At 36.3% G+C, this 19480-nt stretch overlaps 1 protein-coding gene across 10 annotated transcripts in view; it reads left to right on the forward strand.

Annotated features, from left to right (window-relative positions):
• Positions 1 to 19480, forward strand: part of STK33 (serine/threonine kinase 33) — a 146075-nt gene that overhangs the window by 76565 nt on the left and 50030 nt on the right. For 5 of the 10 annotated variants that reach the window (XM_041729652.1, XM_041729650.1, XM_041729656.1 and 2 more), the window contains 5 exons: positions 2649 to 3035; positions 4127 to 4240; positions 8249 to 8362; positions 12440 to 12544; positions 17285 to 17423. In XM_041729652.1, the coding sequence (XP_041585586.1) occupies positions 2811 to 3035; positions 4127 to 4240; positions 8249 to 8362; positions 12440 to 12544; positions 17285 to 17423 (697 nt within the window). In that variant the 5' untranslated portion in view covers positions 2649 to 2810. Of the gene's footprint in view, positions 1 to 359; positions 468 to 2648; positions 3036 to 4126; positions 4241 to 8248; positions 8363 to 10817; positions 10881 to 12439; positions 12545 to 17284; positions 17424 to 19480 lie in introns of those variants that run through there. The other 5 variants (XM_041729655.1, XM_041729651.1, XM_041729657.1 and 2 more) reach the window with 5 other exon arrangements.

Raw genomic sequence — 19480 nt, forward strand, 5'->3', positions numbered from 1 at the left:
AGATGTCTGTAGGAAGAGCATTTTGGGCAAAGGAAACAGAATAGCTAAAACCATGAGAATGGAATATGGTTGACATATTTGAGGAATAGCAAGAATGCTAACATATCTAGAGCAAGAGAGATGATGTAGGATGTGAAATCTGAGTGGCAGTGAGGAGTCCATGTATTTGGGACCCCATAGGCAAAAGTCAACAGAAGTACAGTTCTTTGTCCTATTCATCTTAAATTTTATTCTTTAATCATGCTTTTCCATTTTTGATTTGACTGCTCATGTATATTTTTATTCTTTTTTGTTTTTTTTAATAAAGGTTTAAGAATATACATTTTTTTAAAGTACTGCTTTGCTTGCACTCTACAAGATTCATGGTCATAAGTCCCATGGCCATCTCTAAGCTACAGAAGAGGTTGGGAAATGGAGGATTTTTGATGAGTACATTGTGGCCCTGGTCAAAATTAGGATTCTGTTAAGTAAGGAACAATGGAAGAATAAATATTAGATAAACTACTAGTCATATATTTAATAAAGTCCTATTGCCTTGAAGATTTTCCTATAGATTCTATGCTATGCAAATTGTTACCAAACATTGTAAGATGGAAGATATCCAACTTGTTTTATGAAACCAGCCGGAAGCTTGTATCAAAACCTAACAAAGGAAAATTACAGACCAGTTTAACTTAGAAATATAACTGAAACCTCAAAATACAAATGCATCCATTTTCTAGATTAAAAGAATCATCCATCAGGATCATGTACGGTTCATACTGTAAGTGCAAGAATGCCTTAATATTGGGAAACCTTTTTAAACAATGCAAAGTATCAAAAGATCCAATAAGAAAAAATATGATAGGGCAGCCCAGGTGGCTCAGCAGTTTAGTGCCGCCTTCAGCCCAGGGCGTGATCCTGGAGATCTGGGATCGAGTCCCACATCAGGCTCCCTGCATGGAGCCTGCTTCTCCTTCTGCCTGCTTCTCCCTCTGCCTATGTCTCTGCCTCTCTCTCTCTCTCTCTCTCTCTCTCTCTCTCTGTCTGTCTCATGAATAAATAAATAAAATCTTTAAAAAAAGAAAAAATAATAATGACAATAGATTAAGAATTGATAAAAGGTAGCACTCATTTATGATTAGAAAACTAGTCTTCTACAACTAAAACTAGAAAGACATTTCTTTAAGGACATAAAGATATCTAACTTCCACTTCTGGTCAAATTTATTCCAATTCAAAAGGCAAAAGTATGTTCCATATGTACCTAGCCTTATCAGTCTGTGACTGCATAATATACTTTTATGTAATATCTGAAATATTATAGTAAAAAACCATCATAATGTACTCCTAGTTACTTCCATAAGTTTGTCAAAATATTCTCTTATATGTACTGCAGAACACTTTTCTCTCTCCTTTCTCAGCTCATGTCTTTCCAACTTGCCACCATATAGCTGCCAATAACTTTAGTTCGCCAGAATGTTAGGCATACCTGTTTCTATGCTGAGGGAAAAATAACACTCAATAGTTCCCCAAAATGAAGATACTTCTAATATTGACTTTGAAATTTTAGGAATAAGTAGTTTTATAAAAATCAAATTATCTACTCCTTTGTCAAAGGTGTTAATATGAATTTACTCTAATAATAAGCTGAGTGAGGTTTAAATTTTGAAACCACAGTAATAAATGTTTTACACCAATATTTTTAAGCCTTATTTATTTATTTATTTATTTATTATTTTTTTGCCACAGACCACATCAAGAAGGGAGGTGGTGGTGGATAGGTGAAATAGGTGAAAGAGATTAAAAAATACAAACTTCAGTTATAACTCACAGAGATATAAAAAGTGTAGGATAAAGAAATATAGTTAATAGTATTATAATAGCATTGTATGGTGACAGGTGAACTAGATTTATGATGATAATTTTGTAATACATATAAATGGTGAATCATTATGTGATGTATTTATTTTTTTAAAAGATTTTATTTATTTATTCATGAAAGACACAGAGAGAGAGAGAGAGAGAGAGAGAGAATGAGAAAGAGGCAGAGACACAGGTTGAGAGAGAAGCAGGCTCCATGCAGGGAGCCTGATGTGGGACTCTACTCCGAACTCCAGGATCATGCCCTGGGCCGAAGGCAGGCGCTAAACTACTGAGCCAGCCAGGGATTCCCTTATGTGATGTATTTAAAACTAATACAATGTTGTATGTCAATTATACTTCAATAAAAATGTGTCTTACACTGTGACTGAGTCCATATACATACACAAACCTTTTCTACATATATATCTGTATAATTAGAAGTTTCATAGAAGTTACCAAGGATCTATACAAAATACTCATACTATCCTCTTAGAATTTAAAAAAAAATTGATGTCAGCCCACCAAATTGATTTCCTTAGACTGTGCGTTTCAACAATTTTATGGTTCTGAACAGAGATGATTCTTTCAATTGTTAGGTAAATAAAATGTCTGGAGTTCAAGAATTAAATTTTGAAGGATGACAATCCATTGGTTTTTAGAAATATGTCCTAATTTTGCCATAAATAGTAACTTTTCTTGTATAGACAGGATGCTTTTGGTGCTTGTTGCTTGTTTTTCTCTGATTTATAGGAGGGGGTAGAATAGAAAGAACTTTCTAAATTTTTATTTCTTTTCTTTCTGCAGCTCTCATGTGTGAATGTAAGTGCAGTGCATCATTACTCTAAGGACCTCACCAACAGGAAGTTACAGTTTTCACCATCAGCTGACCTTATCCCTATTGATCTGGTTTTGTTCCTCAAAGAGTGGAAACCCCTTTCTTTCAACTTGCTTTTGTTGCAAAAGCAAATGGCCAATAGTGGCTTTGGCAGAAAATCCACACAGTGCCCCAACTGTTCATCTGCTTCTAAGAAAGGTGGACTTTGTGTATGTGCCTGTAAAACAAAGCTTTCTCCAATTTCTGTGGTGGAAATGTCCCAAGCATCAAATATTGGCAGCTCAGAATTTATGGTTTTACCAGAGAGAATAAAAGAAAACCAAACCAGCATAGATATGGCCTCTGGGAAAGATATGGTAAATATTGAAGATTCTCTATCCCAACACAAATTGATACTCCATTTCCTAATCCCATCCTTAGCTTCATCTGTATCCCTTGGGGTTTCATCAGCTAAATTAATTGGCTTCTTAACTATTAAAGGGACATTCTTTCTTACATAAGAGGTGAGCAAAATTGGTTAATAATTTCTTTTATGGTATTTCCATCCACTGCCAAATTAGTTATTTGCCAGGATCATTAATAATTTGGAATGTTATTCCAGCTTCTTTGTTTTTTAATGGCTTATCCAGAAATGAATTAGTTTTCAAGTTGGATTAAATGTGAATTTGGGGGCATTTTCTTCAATGGATGCAAAATGGGATTTATGGTTGTAGTTAAACATAGGGTGATTATTATTTAAGACAATTCCTGGTTATCTAGATGGAATATCAAATATACTTTGTAAAACCAATTTGCATTAATTACAATCTATGAATGACTACCTGGTTGGACTGCTTTGGGTGTATTCTACCTTTATAAAGAAGCAGTGTGGAAGATTGTAGTTGATACAGAACAACTTTGGTAAGTTTTAAAAAAGTTAGGTTCTCACTCCTCAGAGTTGCACCTTTGTCAGATTTTCTCCATAAACTGTCATTTTTTATTTGTGTTATGGTATAGTCATTGCCGTATAGGCATCACTGAGTGTATTGTTACTATATTACCTTCGTTCAAAAGATGTTTTGTGAATGTTTGGTCAATAATTTTCTATATATAACCTACCTGAGGTGACTTTAATGTTTTGAAACAAGGGTGATTGAGAAAGCTCTAAAGTTTCCTTCTCTTGTGATTTTAAACAATCATCAGGTAAGTTCTGTTAGATTTGTGAGACAGGTTATCATATGGACTTGCCTGGATTCAGGGGATTAGATTAAATGGCTGACTTCATGTGGTCTCTTAGCATAATGAGCCAATGAATCATATAGGGCTTAGAATTTGAAAAAGATGATAAATATCATAGCACACATTAAAGATTTGTGATTATTTAAATTAGGGTTCTTATTTTGTCAAGATACAAGCATTTTATATTTATACTGAAAGCATATCTTAATATTTTTATTCTTGGTGTAAGCCCTCAAAAACCTCAAATATGGAGAGAAAAACATCTCAACAACAATGGAGTCGGGGCAACAATACAGAAGGAAAAGTTCCTCACATTAGGATGGACAATGGAGCTGCTATTCAGGTATATAGAAAGCAAGATGAAACTGCTAGGAATGTCTAAGTCAATAGTTAATGGCAAAAATGATTTAAAAATTAGTCTCTAAGGAAAGGAAAGAAAGAAAAGAGGAAATTTACGTTTCAAGTATGTCAAACTCTTTACAAAAGAATATGAAAACTAATGATTTCTTCTGTTTATAGAGGACCAACTAGCCTTTAATTAAAGCAGAGGGCATTTTTATTAGCTAAAATGAGTACATTTTGGTCTTCAGCTCTTGCCTGTTGCTGAGAGCAATCTTGGAGTCTTTATGTAGACCTCTTCAAGACAGAGAGACCAGATGACTTGAGATGGTTTGGCTGTTCATTTCTTTGATGACTAGTAGTGAGGCCAGAATTTCCCTTGTGGACCCCTCCATTTTTTCTAGCTTGTGATTGAATGGATACCATTGTGATTCTCCCAAGGACTCTAATTATTATGGATTGGATATTCTTATTACCCTTTTAGAAATTAAAATGTGTTCCTTTAACATCAGATTAACAGAACCAATAAGAACAACTACAAGAAGAAAATTGCATTGATGTTAAATAACTTAAAAATGTTGTTCCAGGAGGTATTTGGCATTTTACTTGAAACAATCAGAAAAACTTCCTGAGTACTTCTAACTTGAAAGTTTAATTTTCGCGCTTTAAATAAAAGGCCTGTATTTTTTTTAATCCACAAATTTACTGAGTTTCGAATTTAGCCATAAGAGCTTTTATAAAAGCAAAATGTATTCATTGTAAAATAGTAGGAAAAAATAGAAAAGTGAAAAAAAAGTAAAAATCATGAGCCAGATATAACCAATGTTAACATTTATTATCTTAGTTTTTTTCGGTGCATATATTAAGTGTTATTTTATTTTTATTTTCAGTTTTTTCCTGTTTTAAATTATGAAATATTTCAAATATATACATATTTTTAAGAAATAACCTTAACTGGTATAATTGAAGTTTTTCTCCTCCCATTAAATGGACAGGTTCGTTTTAAAGTTTTTAAACACTTTAGAAGAGTATATAAAAAAAAAAGAGTTATACTCATCCAAAATTCTACTATCCGGAGATAACTACTCTTAATATTTAGATGACCATCTCTCCAAATACCAGTATTGGCACCCTCACATGCACACATTTTCATAATGGGATCGTATCATATGTGCTTTTTCACACTCTACACTATATCATGGATTTCTATATCAATAAAAATAGACCTACATTACCATTTTTAAAACATCCTCTTAAAATTATTATCAAGAAGTCATTTTCTCCTTATTTTCACAGATGTAATGATGTCAAAGCAGTTAGTTGAAGAAAAAGATTAGTTTATGAAACCAGTTGGACAGTTGGGCTGCTTCTATATCGATTCCTCATTTAAAAAATCCCATTTAAACATTATTAAAATACTGTGTCCAGGTTGTAGTTCTATATGTTTAAAGAGCAAATGGAAGTTCAGTTTTTAAAGGGTAAGAAAAATTGGGGAAATGGTTATAGAATTTAGATCATTTTGTTTGTGGAAAACAAAAAGGATAAATGACCATTTAAATTGAAATTTGACTCATTTTCATAATAGGTAGTTGGGACTTGCATATAAATATGATAAAAAATAAAATGTTTTGTCTTATTTTAGTCATCTTAGTTTTCTGACTGATTCTCACTATTAAGTGGCAGTAGGAAGAAAGAGGAGCCAAAGTAATTACAAATCATTGCAAGTAGTACCTTGGGGACCATCCCTTGGGCAGAATATACCCTGTATGAGTCTAGGAGTTGCCATTCATGACATTCAGGACTATAAATCCAAAACTTTTCCTCTAGAGTTCAACTCTACATAGCTGTCTGTCACTTCTCTTACAGGTGTATATATGTGGAAGGTTTCTGACTTGGCTTGCTGACTGGATTTATTGATTGACTCATTCATAACAAATTCACTCACTCATTCCATATTTGCACTACTGGTCCTTTGGAATGCCTTCCTTGCTTTGCTTGGATTATAGAAAAAAAGTTCTCAATTACTTGCCTTTGTTCCCTCACATGCCAATCTCAGAAGCTGCCTCTTTTATAATGTTTTCCCTTATTCTCCCAGTATTTTAGCTCTGGTCTCTGGCCCCAATGTTCTTTTGTTGTTTGTTTGTTTGTTTTTTTTTTTAATTTAAGACTTTACAATTTAAGTGATAATCTTGTCTCTTGAGTAGATTACAGATTCTGAGAAAACAGGAATTGTGTTTTATCCCATTTTTGTTTAAAATATGTGTCACAAAAGAACTATCTGAACAAAGTCTAACATATTGAAGCTAAACAGTCCTTCCTTCCTTTCACTTTTCCTCCTATGTGCTAAGCATGAATATTTTACCTACAAAGTTTCAGGGTAGGCTTTTTAAAGGAATCAAAAGGAACAGCTTCTTAAGAAGTTTCTAGACTTTTTTGGGAGAAAAACACGAACCAAAGTGTTTGTAAGAAAGAGAGTAATAGTGCTTGAGGACCAGTGCATATGTGCTGAAGGAAGTCAAAATAATGGAATAATCACCATGGTGCAGTCGTTCAGGGAACCCCTTCACGAAGCAGGTAAGTAATTAGTTGAGCATTGAATCTTTCCTTATACGAGTAAGACAGGAATGTAAGCAGCAGAAAGTGAAGACTAGCAGCTAATTTATCTGGTGTGTGGTAAAGGTGAAAGTGGTTGCAGAGAGATAAAGTAGCATCTCCAGAAAAGGACCTGGCTGCTGCACCAGCAGAGGCTTCACTGAGTGGCGTTTCTTCAGCTGTTTTGTCATGTTCTATTCCCCAGGCATCATATGTCCAGAAACTCTTAATGCCTTGATACTGATTTAGATCAAGGAGACTGACTTCCCCCTCAACCAAATTCACAAGAAATGGAAATATAAATGAGTTACTTGTTTGTTATTTTACCATGTGAACCAGGATGCTGGGTGTTCGCAAAAACAGTGCATTCTTTTCAATATATGTATATATATTATATATCATATAATATTATACATAATATTAACTTTTATTGAGTGCTTACTATGTCAGGCACTATGCTTTTTAAAAAAAGTTGAATTGTAGTTGACATACAATTTTATTAGTTTCAGGCATACAACTCGGTGATTCAACGTTCTGCTCATTTCACTGTGCTCATGATGATAAGTGTAGTTACCATCAGAAGTTAAATAGTAAGCAGAAGGATTCTTGGTCCGGATAGTGTTACTATGAATGGTTTTTATTTTCTTCACAGTGCTGACTTATATTAAAATTTCTGTCAGATATTGCTTTTTCCAAAACAAAAGGAATAAAACAACAAAAGCAATTTTTGATAGAAATAATGAAGATAAAGGGGATCCCTGGGTGGCGCAGCGGTTTGGCGCCTGCCTTTGGCCCAGGGCGCGATCCTGGGGACCCGGGATCGAATCCCATGTCGGGCTCCCGGTGCATGGAGCCTGCTTCTCCCTCTGCCTGTGTCTCTGCCTCTCTCTCTCTGTGTGTGACTATCATAAATAAATAAAAGCTAAAAAAAAAAATTAAAAAAAAAAATGAAGATAAAGTATTACTTGATAAACAGAAAAGCAGTATTCAATGGTTAATATGTGTTGATTTTATAGCATAGCTCTCAGAATTTGGAGATAATTTCTCTAGTGTATGTGTTTTATACACACACACACACACACATTAATATTCCATTCCTCCTTTTTCTTACAAAGATGTTTCCATAATATAATAGTTTGTAAAAAATTCATTTTTATACTTTTGAGGTTTTTCATATTTCTCCATTAGGATTTTTATGGTTTTCCACCAAAGGACATTTAATGAAATTTGTCAAAATTTATTTTTGGTTAATTAAGATGTGTTTATTAATATTAAAGCAAATATGTGGTATCTTCTATTTGATTTTACCCTGGAGCAGAAACTCTCTTCCCTTGGGTAGATATCTGTCAGTATTATGTGTTCATTTTTAACACCTGATGAGTGGCAGAAAGAGACAAAGGAGCTCTTATTTTTTATCCAGGAATTCTATACCTTTGGAAGAATATTGGGACAGGGGAGCTTTGGAATGGTCATTGAAGCTATAGACAAGGAAACAGAAACTAAGTGGGCAATTAAAAAAGTGAACAAAGACAAGGTAAGAATTATTAGCAGCAGGACACTGAGGACACAGTGCCAGGGCAGGGTGGGGTGGGTGGTATAGTTGACACAGCTGACCCAAAGGGCAGGCCCTGGGCTATTGCCCTGGAGAAGTGTGGCCATTTCCCTGGCCTTCTGGGAAGGGACCAGTTCTTGAACTCAAGAAAACAAGTGCTATCTGAGAAAAGCAACTGAAGGATTAACTAGCATAACCAATATAACCAAATCAGGGTAAAGTTTTCTTTTTTTTTTAAATTTTTTTTATTGGAGTTCAATTTGCCAACATATAGCATAACACCCAGTACTCATCCCGCCAAGTGTCCCCCTCTGTTTCCATCACCCAGTCACCCCCAAACCCCCGCCCACCTCCTCTTCCACTACCCCTTGTTCATTTCCTAGAGTTAGGAGCCTCTCATGTTTTGTCACCCTCACTGATATTTTCACTCATTTTCTCTCCTTTCCCTTTATTCCCTTTCACTAATTTTTGTATTCCCCAAATGAATGAGACCATATAATGTTTGTCCTTTTCCGACTGACTTATTTCACTCAGCATAATACCCTCAGGTCCATCCACGTCGAAGCAAATGGTGGGTATTTGTCATTTCTAATGGCTGAGTAATATTCCATTGTATACATAGACCACATCTTCTTTATCCATTCATCTTTCGATGGACACCGAGGCGCCTTCCACAGTTTGGCTATTGTGGACATTGCTGCTATAAACATTGGGATGCAGGTGTCCCAGCGTTTCACTGCATCTGTATCTTTGGGGTAAATCCCCAGCAGTGCAATTGCTGGGTCGTAGGGCAGTTCTATTTTTTAACTCTTTGAGGAACCTCCACACAGTTTTCCAGAGTGGCTGTACCAGTTCACATTTCCACCAACAGTGCAAGAGGGTTCCCCTTTCTCCACATCCTCTCCAACATTTGTTGTTTCCTGTCTTGCTAATTTTCCCCATTATCACTGGTGTGAGGTGGTATCTCATTGTGGTTTTGATTTGTATTTCCTTGATGGTAAGTGATGCGGAGCATTTTCTCATGTGCTTGTTGGCCATGTCTATGTCTTCCTCTGTGAAATTTCTGTTCATGTCTTTTGCCCATTTGATGATTGGATTGTTTGTTTCTTTGCTGTTGAGTTTAATAAGTTCTTTATAGATCTTGGATACTAGCCCTTTATCTGATAAGTCATTTGCAAATATCTTCTCCCATTCTGTAGGTTGTCTTCTAGTTTTGTTGACTGTTTCTTTTGCTGTGCTGAAGCTTTTTATCTTGATGAAGTCCCAATAATTCATTTTTGCTTTTGTTTCTCTTGCCTTCATGGATGTATCTTCAAGAAGTTGCTGTGGCCAGGTTCAAAAAGGGTGTTGCCTGTGTTCTCCTCTAGGATTTTGATGGAATCTTGTCTCACATTTAGATCTTTCATCCATTTTGAGTTTATCTTTGTGTATGGTGTAGGAGAATGGTCTAGTTTCATTCTTCTGCATGTGGATATCCAATTTTCCCAGCACCATTTATTGAAGAGACCGTCTTTTTTTCCAGTGGATAGTCTTTCCTCCTTTGTCAAATATTAGTTGACCATAAAGTTGAGGGTCCACTTCTGGGTTCTCTATTCTGTTCCATTGATCTATGTGTCTGTTTTTGTGCCAGTACCACAGTGTCTTGATGACCACAGCTTTGTAGTACAACCTGAAATCTGGCATTGTGATGCCCCAGCTATGGTTTTCTTTTTTAAAATTCCTCTGGCTATTTGGGGTCTTTTATGATTCCACAGAAATCTTAAGATGATTTGTTCCAACTCTGAAGAAAGTCCATGGTATTTTGATAGGGATTTCATTAACTGTGTAAATTGTCCTGGGTAACATTGACGTTTTCACAATATTAATTCTTCCAATCCATGAGCGTGGAATATTTTTCCATCTCTTTGTGTCTTCCTCAATTTCTTTCAGAAGTGTTCTGTAGTTTTTAGGGTATAGATCCTTAGGGTAAAGTTTTCAGCGTGAGTTGAAATTAAGGGCTGGTTCTCAGTATGTGTAGTTGTAGACCTGTGGGCTAGGGATGGCTTAGCTAGGTGTAAGTCTCAGTACTGTCTCCTGATGTATGCGGTTCTGAACGACTTTTCTCCCATCCTTTCCTTTCGTTTGATTCCCTATTTCCTCCTGTGGTTGTTCATCCTACCTGCTCTTCCAGTTTGAACCACTTTTTCAACAACTATGAACTATACTGTTCACTTGTAGTCACTCTGTTCCTCACCAGGTTTCTCCTGGAGTGGACAATGAGTGGGCTTCTATTTAAGGGTTATGCAGCCAGTTACCTATAGATAGTCATAATCTTGTCCACACATATTGATGATGAACACTTACAAACACCAATATAGTAAAATAAATTTATATAGTCATTATATGAATTGGACAATATATTACTGCATTATATACAGGTCAAGCCATTTGGGGAAGGAGGTGAAGCAGAGTTGAGACTGATATTAGGAGAAATTGTGGTAATTTTCCACATCTAGTCTAGGTAAGAATTCACTCCTCATGGTTACTTTTTCTCTTGGACCTCTAGGATAAACTTAAAATGTGATTTTCATCCTACTTCGATAGGGCATAGTGGGAAGGTGGTTTCCTATTCACTCCTCAGATTAGTAATGTTTGAAGAGTAGAGACAATCGGAAGCAGGGATGGCCCTAGATAAAATTTTAACTAGGTAAAGTTTGACCTGTGATACAGGTCAGATACAGGTCTTTCCCGTACTTTAAGAACTATTATGTATTCTCCAAGCTTGCTGGGGGCATGGGGAGGGGTGGGATAAAATTTTTTTTATCCTTTTCAAGGATATATATATGTATTTTTACGATATTCAGATCAATTTCTTTTTTTAATTTAAATTCAATTAATTAACATATAATGTATTATTAGTTTCAGATGTAGAGTTCAGTGATAAATCAGTCTTATGTAATACCCAGTCCTCATTACATCATGTGCCCCCCTTAATGTCCATCACCCAGTTATCCCATCCCCTGACCCATCTCCCCTCCAGCAACCCTCAGTTTGTTTCCTATGATTAAGAGTCTCTTATGGTTTGTCTCTCTTGCTGATTTTGTCTTATTTTATTTTTCCCTCTCTTCCGCTATGATCTTCTATTTTGTTTCGTAAATTCCACATATGAGTGAGATCATATAATTGTCTTTCTCTGATTGATGTATTTTGCTTAGCAGGGATATTTTTATGTGGAGGATGGCAATACTTTTCTTCAGATAAGGATAGTAATTTAGGTATCAATAGAGATGATGATTGGAGTGGTGCTGAGGGTAGAAAAAAAACAAAAAACCCTTCCAGAATTTTTTAGATGACTTCATAGAAAATCAGTCGCACCCTGATTTGTGCTCCCTGGGGTGTGCCTGCTTTTGCCTTTTGCCATCAGGTATGGTTAAGGGTTACATGTAAGGAGATAAAGCTAGAGATAGTTTGGTCTGAAGGAAAGATACCTCTCTCTTTCTCAGGTAATTTTGAAGCCGAGGGTATCAGGCAGTGATATATTGCATGGGTAGGTATAGAATCTCACTGCCTATTATTTCTTTTATATATAAATATATATACTTTATATATAAGTATATATAAGGTATATCAAAACAAAACAAAAGAAAAACATTTTGTTTTTATCTTTTCCAAATGATGCCCCTGCCAAGTAGATTTTGGTTTTATTATGCTAACATTAAAGGATTAACAGGAGTTTGAAAGAAATACCAAGAGGCATATTCAAAATTGGAATAATTCTGTCAGGAGACAGAGACCATGTTGTAGTTAATTTAGAGAAACAGTCCAAGAAACAGATGTGGCTTGAGGCCAAATCATATATAACTTATAATTGGACAAAGGAGAGAAAGACCATAATTTAATCTAATCATGGGAATAAGTTGCATGTGATCTTTTGAAAAAAGAACTTCTCCAGAAAAGTTAGGAAAAAAGGAACATTCTCCAGAAAATGTAGGAAAAAATGTAAAACTAACTGTAACTTTTATATTGAGAGATGTAGTAGTGACATTCATATGTGAAGTCTCTGTGTCCTCATTATTAAAGGCTGGAAGCTCTGCTGTGAAGTTACTTGAACGGGAGGTGAACATCCTAAAAAGTGTGAAACATAAACACATTATACATCTGGAACAAGTGTTTGAGACGCCTAAGGTAAGGCTTAATCAGGTGCTGCATTTTGAAAGTTGTCATTGTCACAAATGAACATTATTCCCGTCTGAAGTAACCCCTGTCGGGCACAGTTGCTCCTGTCCTTGGCATGTGTCTGTCACTGGAGATTGGTGAGGGCATTCTGGAGGACTTTATTATTGATTATATAATTAGGTGTCTGATGATTAGATTGATGTATTTATAGTGATATTTCTGGGTGGCTTGTTACAAACAAATGCTTGGAATTGAAACAATTTGTATACTACCAGATAGTGATTAGAGCTTTCTTAGAGATGGCTTTCCTTTTGCTTTGGTCTTTGGTTTCTCCATTACAATCTTTTGGAATATTTCACCATTTTGCAAGGTTAGCTTTCTAATAAAGTTAGCATGGATATATTTAGCACTGTGTAGAAGATATTTATCATCTGTGTTTTACCAATGTGTTTAATTTTCCTTCTTCCCTAGATATCATCATTCTCCTCTTTAAATGCCTTTAATTTTCATTTTCAGTTGTTGTGAAGCCTGAGTTATTTGCCATTCTGTCTCCAGATTATTTAGTGCCCATGGGTTTGGGTGTTTCTCTGCTCGGAGGCAGTAAAATATGTGGTCAGGCATGTGGACTCTGACATCAGATTTGCCTGTGCCTTTAAATCTTGGCTCTACTACTCATTAGCCATGAGATGATGATGTTACTCTACCTCTCTATGCTTGAGTTTGCTCATCTGAAAAATGGGTTTAATAATAGTATCGACCTCATTTTGGTTGTTGAATGATTAAATGGGAAAATGGATATAAAGCATCTGTCTCTTTAGTTTAAGCTATTATTCTTTGTTTCCTTTGCCAGTCTCTAAGGCAGAAATAGTCAATTTGGGTTATGTATTACACTTGATTAATTAGGAGTGTTTAAAAATTGTGAAAGACCAATTATCCTTTATGGGAGCAATAGACAGTAATGGGGCCAAAAGTCTACTCCGTTCAGTCATAGGGTTGTTATTTTTTTTTAATCCCCAACTCTTCTTAGAATAGTTTTGTTCCTCATCGTCAGTTTTAAGCAATTTGGTTTCATGTACCTTTCTATTGTTTTCCTCATATTTCTGGTGCTTGGGGTTCATGAAGCCTCTTGGATCTGTGAGTTTATAGTTTTTATCAAATTTAGGAAATATTTGGCCATTATTTGTTCAAGTATTTTTTTCTGCCTTCTCCCACTGTCAGGACTCCAAGTGCCCGTGCTAGATTGCTTGATATTGTCCACAGTTTACTGATGCTCTATTCATTTTTATCAATATTTTTTCTCTCTTTGTTTCATTTAACAGTTTTTGTTGCAGTGCCTTCAGATTCAGTCTTTTTCTATAACATGATGTGTGCTGTTTCTCTTTTCCAATGGAAAATATGATTTGATTCTTTTGTGTATCTTTCCATTTTGACTTAACATGCTCAGTATTTACTCCTCCTTCTTAAATATAGTTATAATAGCTTTTAATGTTCTTTTCTACTAATTTATCATGTGTGTCATTGCTAGCTCAATTTTGATTAACTGTTGTTGTTTTTTTCCATTACCAGTTATATTTTCCATTTTCTTTATATGCCTATTAGTTTTTGATTGGACACTAGATATTTTTATATTCTTGTAACTACTCCTGAGCTTTATTGTAGGACATAGTTATTTGTAAACAGTTTGATACTTCTGAAGCTTGGTTTAAGCTTTGTTAGATGGTACCAGAGCAGCATGTGATCTAGGACTACTTTTTTTCTTACTAAGGAAATAAGACCCTTTGAAAGTACTCTACCTGATGATGTCCTGAATTATGAGATTTTCTACTCTGACCAATGGGAACACAAGCTCTTTCTGGCCATGTGTAAGCTCCAGTGGTTGTTCCCTCTGTTCCTCTTGCATGGTTCTTTACCCAGGTTTGGGTAGTTCCCTCATACGCATGAATTGAGAAGTACTCTGCTGAAGACTGGAGGGTGAGCCTCTGCAAATCTCTGGAGCTTTCTCTATATACAGCTTTCTCCTCTTTGATACTCTGCTCTGTGAATTTAAGTTGTCTTGTGCTTTCTGGACTCTCAGCTCCATTTCCTCAGTTCACAAAGACTGCTGGGAGTATTCCTTCTCACTGCCCCATGGCCTAGAAACTTTCTCTGTACAGTAAGCTAGGATGATTATGAGCCTTGCTTCATGTGTGTCCCCTCTTTCAGGGATCATCGCCCTTTGCTGCCTGGTGTCTAATGTCTGAAAATTGTTGTTTTATATGTTTTGTCTCTTAAATTGTTTTAGGAAGGAGGGTCAGTCTAGTCTCTGTTACTTCATCTGGCACTTCAAGTGGGAGTCCAAATCTTGAATAGTTTGAAGGCAAAGGAAATCATCATCTGTGATTGGTTTGCTGGTTTGTTTGTTTTTTAAAGATTCATTTATTTATTCATTCATGAGAGACACACACAGAGAGGCAGAGACATAGGCAGAGGGAGAAGCAGACTCCTCGCAGGGAGCCTGATGCGGGGCTCGATCCCAAGACTTGGGGACCATGCCCTGAGCCCAAGGCAAACACTCAACCGCTGAGCCACCCAGGTATCCCTGGGTTTTCTTTTAATGTATTGCTGGCCCTTGATTTACACAGGTCAGATCTACTTCCTCCTATCCCTAACTCACTAGACCTTCTACAGAAGCCATCTTAAAGATGAATGGAAATTGTTACTTGATGGGTAGGCCTTGGTATTAGTACTGTCATCTAGTCAGAGTTTGTTATGGTTTCTTGTGAGTCCAAATGTTCTCCTGATCTACACAATTATTTCTAACAATTATAAAAATACTTCTCAAAAACTTTTATTGATATGACTTTTATCAACTTACATATTTGAAATTGACATCAATTTATACTGTAGGCACTACTAAAGTCACTTTTCTTTCCAAATAGTTCATTCACTATTTTATGTACCCATGATCCCTATAGTGCTATCAGTGGAAAAAATATGCCATAGTTCAAAAGCTTATTTATGTGTTAGACTTTGCACAATCCTTTAGATACTTTTGAAATTCCAAAGTATCCTGAGGTTTGGTGAATCAGAATTTTGATTGTTGGAAGAAAGGGTGTTAATCTTCTATTCCTCTTTTCATGCTTTTTGATTGAACACAGAAGTTGCATTAGTAGTGGCTATAGAATAGAATTAGACCCCGAAATCTTAAAAAAAACATTTACAAAAATTTAGCAGCAGAGGATGAAATGGGATGTGGAGGGTAGTCTATGAAAGGTATGAAATAGGTATGAAAAAGGCTTGTATTTTAGTTGACTATGAATCTTTTTTTTAAAAGAATTTATTTATTTACTTATACATGAGACACACACACACACACACACACAGAGAGAGAGAAGCAGAGACCTAGGCAGAGGGAGAAACAGGCTACATGCAAGGAGCCCGATGTGGGACTCGATCCCGGATCCTGGGATCACACCCTGAACCAAAGGCAGACCCCCAACCACTGAGCCACCCAGGTGTCCCGAATGTGAATGTTTTTGACTCAAGAAATGACTTGACTCTTGGAAAATCTAAAGTAATGTTAATATACATCAACAAAAACAGCAAATATTGGAAGAGGCATTTCATCCATGGCTTTTCCCCACATAGACCTAATTAGTTGCTAAGTCCCACTGTTTCTTCTCGTAGCTTTTTATACTCCTTCTTTTGTTCATTCTTTACTTCATATGTACCCTCCATAAACAGAGGTCAGCATACTACAGTGTGCAAGCCCAATATGGTGTCCTGCTTATGTTCATGGCCCACAAGCTAAGTCTTTTACATTTTTAAATGGCTGAAAAAAATTTTAAAGTAATATTTGATGACATATGAAAAGTATATGAAACTAAAATATCAGAGTACATAGATAAAGTTTTGTTGTGTTGTTTATGGCTGCTGTTATAACATAACAGCGGAGCTGAGTAGTTGCAAAAGAGACTGTGTGATCTATAAAGGCAGGAATATTTACTATCTGGATCTGACCTTTAGAGAAAAAGTTTGCTGGGTCTTGCTGCATGTTACTGTTAAGAGTGTTCATTTAGAAATGCAAAATTGGTCATAGCACACACCTTTCCCCCTATTCCAGACACCAGCTAAAGAAACTTCATATGTTCCTTGTTGCATATAGGGAAAAAATATCCAAACTCCTCTGCATGACATCCAAGGGTCTTTACAACCTGGCACCAAGCTGTTTTTTCTAGCCTCACCCCTCAGCACTCCACTCTTCTCTGCCCCACCAAACTCCCAATGCTGTTAACACGGAGATATTTGTTATTCTTTTAATAGCCATGTCAGGCTTTGGAATCTTTGCTAATGCCATGTGTTAAGCCCATTCTTACCCGCATCCTCTACCCATAAATCCATATTCAGTTATCTAGACATGCTCTTAATATCACCTCCTCAGTGAGCATGCTTTAAACAGAGCCTTCTTTCCTCTCTAACCTCATGCCATTTTGGTTATACCTCTTATATTAGCACTCACCACATGATATTGTATTTATAACTACTATGTATTGTATCTTAGCTCCTTGAGGCTAAGAACTATGCCTTTATGCCTCCTTGCTACTCTAGTATCCTGCACGGTATCTTGTACATGATAGATAATAATTTGAGTAAGTAGATTGATGGTTTATATTGTGATCATATTTCTACGATATATGTGCAATATATATTTTAAAAATCCTCAACTATATAATTTGCTCTCTCTTTCTCTTTTTAAATATGTAATGTCAGAAAATGTACCTGGTGATGGAGCTTTGTGAGGATGGAGAACTCAAAGAAATACTGGATAGGAAAGGGCATTTTTCAGAGAATGAGACAAGATGGATCATTCAAAGTCTCGCATCAGCTATAGCCTATCTTCACAGTAAGGGTAAGAAGAGGGTCATCCAGCTCATTGACTCTGTGAATGCAGATAGGCACTTTTGTTGAAAGGTGATTGTATTCAGGATTCATAGTCACAGAAATAATCCCTACTAAAATAGAAGATTTTATTGAAAAATTTTTAGATTTTTTTATTCTAAAACTTTAATTAAATATAATAAATATATTTTAATTAGAAACAAGGCAGGTATACAATTACATTGTACACAGACGAGGATGAATATTTCTATTCAACAGTTTGAAGAACAGCTCATCTTGTCAAATCAAAAGTAGATGAGTCAATAATAAAAGTGAATTTCAAAACACTTATATGGAAGTGTTGAATCACTATATTGTACACCTGAGACTAATATTACACTGTATATTAACTGACTGGAATTTAAATAAAAACTAAAAAAAAAATCTATATATTCTAGGCATTTTTTTGTTTTTTGTTTTTGTTTTTATTTTATTTATTTTTTAAAAGGAATAAAATTTTATTTTATTTTTTAAAATAAAAGGATTTTATTTATTTATTCATGAGAGACACACAGAGAGAGGGAGGCAAAGACACAGGCAGAGGGAGAAACAGGGCCCACGCAGGGAGCCCAATGTGGGACCTGATCCTGGGACTCTGGGATCACGTCCTGAGCCGAAGGCAGATGCTCAACCACTGAGCCACCCAGGCATCCCTGGTTTGTTTTTAGAGTTGATTTTTAGAGCAGTTAAATTTGCAGCAAAATTGAGCAGCCATTACAGAGATATCCATATACCCCTGTGCCATACTCACACAGCCTCTGCCTGTTACCATCATCCCCACCAGAATGATACATGTGTTACAACCACAACCAGTGGGCCTACACTGACACATTGTTATCACCCAAAGTCCATAGTTCACATGAGAGCTCACTCTTGGTGGTGGATATTCTGTAGGTTTTGGCAAATGTTTAATGACATGTTTCTACCATTATAGTATCATACAGAATCGTTTTACTCCTGTAAAAGCCACATTGAAAAATTACTGTAGTTCCTTTTCTGTTTTTTGGTGTAACTACGGCTGCTTTTCCTCAAGACTCCTTTTTTTTTTCCTTCAAGGTTAGTTTGTCTTACTTGTGGACTTCACACCTTCTCATTTTACACATGAGGAAGAAGTTTTTTCCAGAGAGTTGAAGTGACACAGGGAGGTGTAGCAGAGCTATCCTAGAACCCAGCGGTCCACTCAACAGATATTTCCTGAGCACCTCCTGCTTGTGGTCGGTCTTAGAATTAGAAAGATAAAAAGACCAGGCCCCACCCCTCAAGGAATTCAGGCTGGTGGGAGATGGAATATAGAAAGTAAACTGTAATTCGGCATGATAATTTCTCTAATGGAGAGCCATATGGAGCATAAGGAGCATTAAAAGAAGTGCCTCATTTGATTTGGAAAGTCAGGGAAGGATTCATAGAGGAAAATAAAATTTGAGCTGAGGAACCCAAACTCAGACAAAAAAGAAAGGAGGGCCCTGCACGCAGGGGCAGCAATTTTTGCAAGGGCAGGAGACCAAGGGCTTCCTATTATGCTAATGTCAGTTCTCCCACATTAAGCTATAAATTCAGTATGATGCCAACCATAATGTTGGCAGGGTTTTTCATGGAACTTCTTTTTTAAAAAAAAAAAAAAAAGATTTTATTTATTTAATCATGAGAGACACACAGAGAGATGCAGAGACACAAACAGAGGGAGAAGCAGGCTCCTCTCAGGGAGCCCGATGTGGGACTTGATCCCTGGACCCCAGGCTCACGCCCTTAGCCGAAGGTAGACACTCAACCTCTGAGCTACCCAGGCGTCCCTTTCATAGAAATATTCTGAAGTGGGTGAGAATAGCAAAGAAAAATTGAGAAAGAACAATGAAGGCAGAAGGGAGACTCACTCTGCTGTATTTATGTATTATGTCAGTGGAGTGAGGGAAACACACAGTCCACAAACACAGGCCTGGAGCTGTATAAGGGAACTGTAAATGGTTGGGTGGGGCCTCCAGTTCAGGGCTCTTCAAATGCAATTTCCCAGCAGTTATACACGTACCAGTT

This window comes from Vulpes lagopus, chromosome 15, assembly GCF_018345385.1.
Source record: "Vulpes lagopus strain Blue_001 chromosome 15, ASM1834538v1, whole genome shotgun sequence".
NCBI classification, from domain to species: domain Eukaryota; kingdom Metazoa; phylum Chordata; class Mammalia; order Carnivora; family Canidae; genus Vulpes; species Vulpes lagopus.